General features: G+C 33.6%; 1 protein-coding gene across 12 annotated transcripts in view; it reads right to left on the reverse strand.

Moving 5' to 3' along the window:
• Positions 1–837: 837 nt before the first annotated feature.
• SGCE (sarcoglycan epsilon) overlaps positions 838–2,026 on the reverse strand; it is a 70,055-nt gene continuing 68,866 nt past the window's right edge. For 6 of the 12 annotated variants that reach the window (XM_017525129.2, XM_017525127.2, XM_017525124.2 and 3 more), the window contains one exon: positions 838–1,128. In XM_017525129.2, coding sequence (XP_017380618.1) covers positions 1,112–1,128 — 17 coding nt within the window. In that variant the 3' untranslated portion in view covers positions 838–1,111. The remainder of the gene's footprint in view (positions 1,129–2,026) is intronic. The other 6 variants (XM_017525126.2, XM_017525125.2, XM_017525121.2 and 3 more) reach the window with 1 other exon arrangement.

Genomic DNA, 2,026 nt, shown 5'->3' on the forward strand with positions numbered 1-2,026 from the left:
AAAAAAAAAAAAAGAAAGAAATAAGAGAACCTACTTCCTCTGTTCTAGAAAGAAGAGGGAGGTCCTAATGTCAATGATATGATAGAGTATTCTCCCTAAGTGGAAAACAAGTTGCGGTACATAGTATTAACAGGGAGTCTGTCTGGATTTTGGAATTTTTGTGATCTCCGGCCAACTAATAGGTGACACAAAAATTTGCCCAAAGTAGATTAAGAGAAGGTTTTCCAGCTAGCCCAGTCTGCAAGGAAAGCTGCCCTGCCAGGTGACATGATAGCCACACTGATCCAATAGTATCCAAGATGCATGAAGCAGACCAAAATGGTAAGAAGAAGCAATAGAGCCTTGAACATAAAGAGTTACTGCAAGGAACTCTGGGGTTTTGGAGCTAACTGATGTCACATTAGCAGTAACTATTCTTTTTGTGTAACAACTCCTGTCTTGCTTCTAGATCCAAATATCCTCCCATTTCAGTGGGTATAGCTAAAGAAAAAAAAAAAAAAAACCCAAATATCTGATTATGAAGTCAGCTAAGTGTGAGACCTTGGCTGCTCTGCATTAACTGGATATCATCAGTTTCACAATCCATAAAACTAGGTTTATTTGAAAATACTCCAAGTGGTATAAAAAACAACAGGATTTACAGGCCACAAGAGTTAAAATATTATTTAAATGGGTTGCTCAATTGGAACACTGAAGCACAGACATTTTATATATTTATAGGAAGGACTAAATAAAGTCTTGTGGAATGAGACTGAACACACAAACCTGTTTCTAGCAATTAAAAGATTTCTACTAAATAGGAAGAAGATACTTTATTCAAATAAATTTCACCAGACATTAGGCTTCATTAATAATATTTATTTTAAAGATCAACTTTTATTGTAACAAATATAAAGTCATCAATGTTTTACAAATTGTCAAAAATGTTTTAAGTACAAAAAATACATTAGTAAAATGAAAGTTATGTTGTATTACTTGCTACACACTTAATACTGTCAACATGCACAACATATGCCAGAAAAGCTCATGCATTATTGGAAGAGAAAAGAAATATGATATAATTGCCATATCGTCTGATTATAAATTCATTGCTTCAGTCAGTTTTCTTTCTTCAGGGATACCATTTACCTGCAATGTGTAAGAATGAATATGGGCAGGCGTTAGGGCATGGATACTTTTAGATTTTGAGCAAAGCAAATTATGGCAAGGATACAATCTCCATCTTCTTAATACAATGTAAAATAATTACATTGCATGATTTCTCTGTATTTAGTTAAAAAAACGAAAGAAAAAATTCTAAATTAATCCTCTCCTTCGTGGGCCAAAGCTATAATATTTTATATTTCCCAAAAGGTACAGTCTGAAAATTCCTCCCACAATAAACAAAAAGAATGACTGTACCTTTTAATCATGGCTTAAAAAAAAAAATACCATGTGGGCTGGTAGGGCAGAGAAAATGAGAAAACCTGAAGGGGCATCAAACCTAATGGTTTGGGTCTAGTCCAAAAGTTAGTGTGACTGTCAGCTTTTAACTGCTCTATTATCCCAGCTAGTGCTCAAGTCCAGGACTACAACACCAGCAGCTAGTTCATTTCTTAAAGTTTTGATGAGAATTTAAAAGAAAACAAGGAACTTAATTAAAAAAAGAACTTCAAGATATACTTTCTCCTGATAAATTCCATACAGGTAGCTACAAATAAAATTACTTGATATCCAAGACAAACTCTTGTGCCTAAATTACCTTCATAAAGAAAACTGACACATGCATAGTGTGCTGTGGTACTTGGAAAACTCCAGTTACTATTTAACGATAATCATTCATAAATGTAGGTACCTCTTTGCAGTATTAGGATAATCAGGGTAAAAGAATAGAAAAGCTGTTGTACTCACAAAAATATATGAATGGCACTGAATCCATGCATTTGTAGATAGAATAAGTTAGAAATTGAGAAACAAACTTTTTTTATTTAAATAAATAGAATGGCAATAAGGAATATAAATTGCCCAGTAGCCCTTCTCTCCAGGA

This window comes from Cebus imitator, unplaced genomic scaffold, assembly GCF_001604975.1.
Source record: "Cebus imitator isolate Cc_AM_T3 unplaced genomic scaffold, Cebus_imitator-1.0 Scaffold37, whole genome shotgun sequence".
Lineage (NCBI taxonomy): Eukaryota > Metazoa > Chordata > Mammalia > Primates > Cebidae > Cebus > Cebus imitator.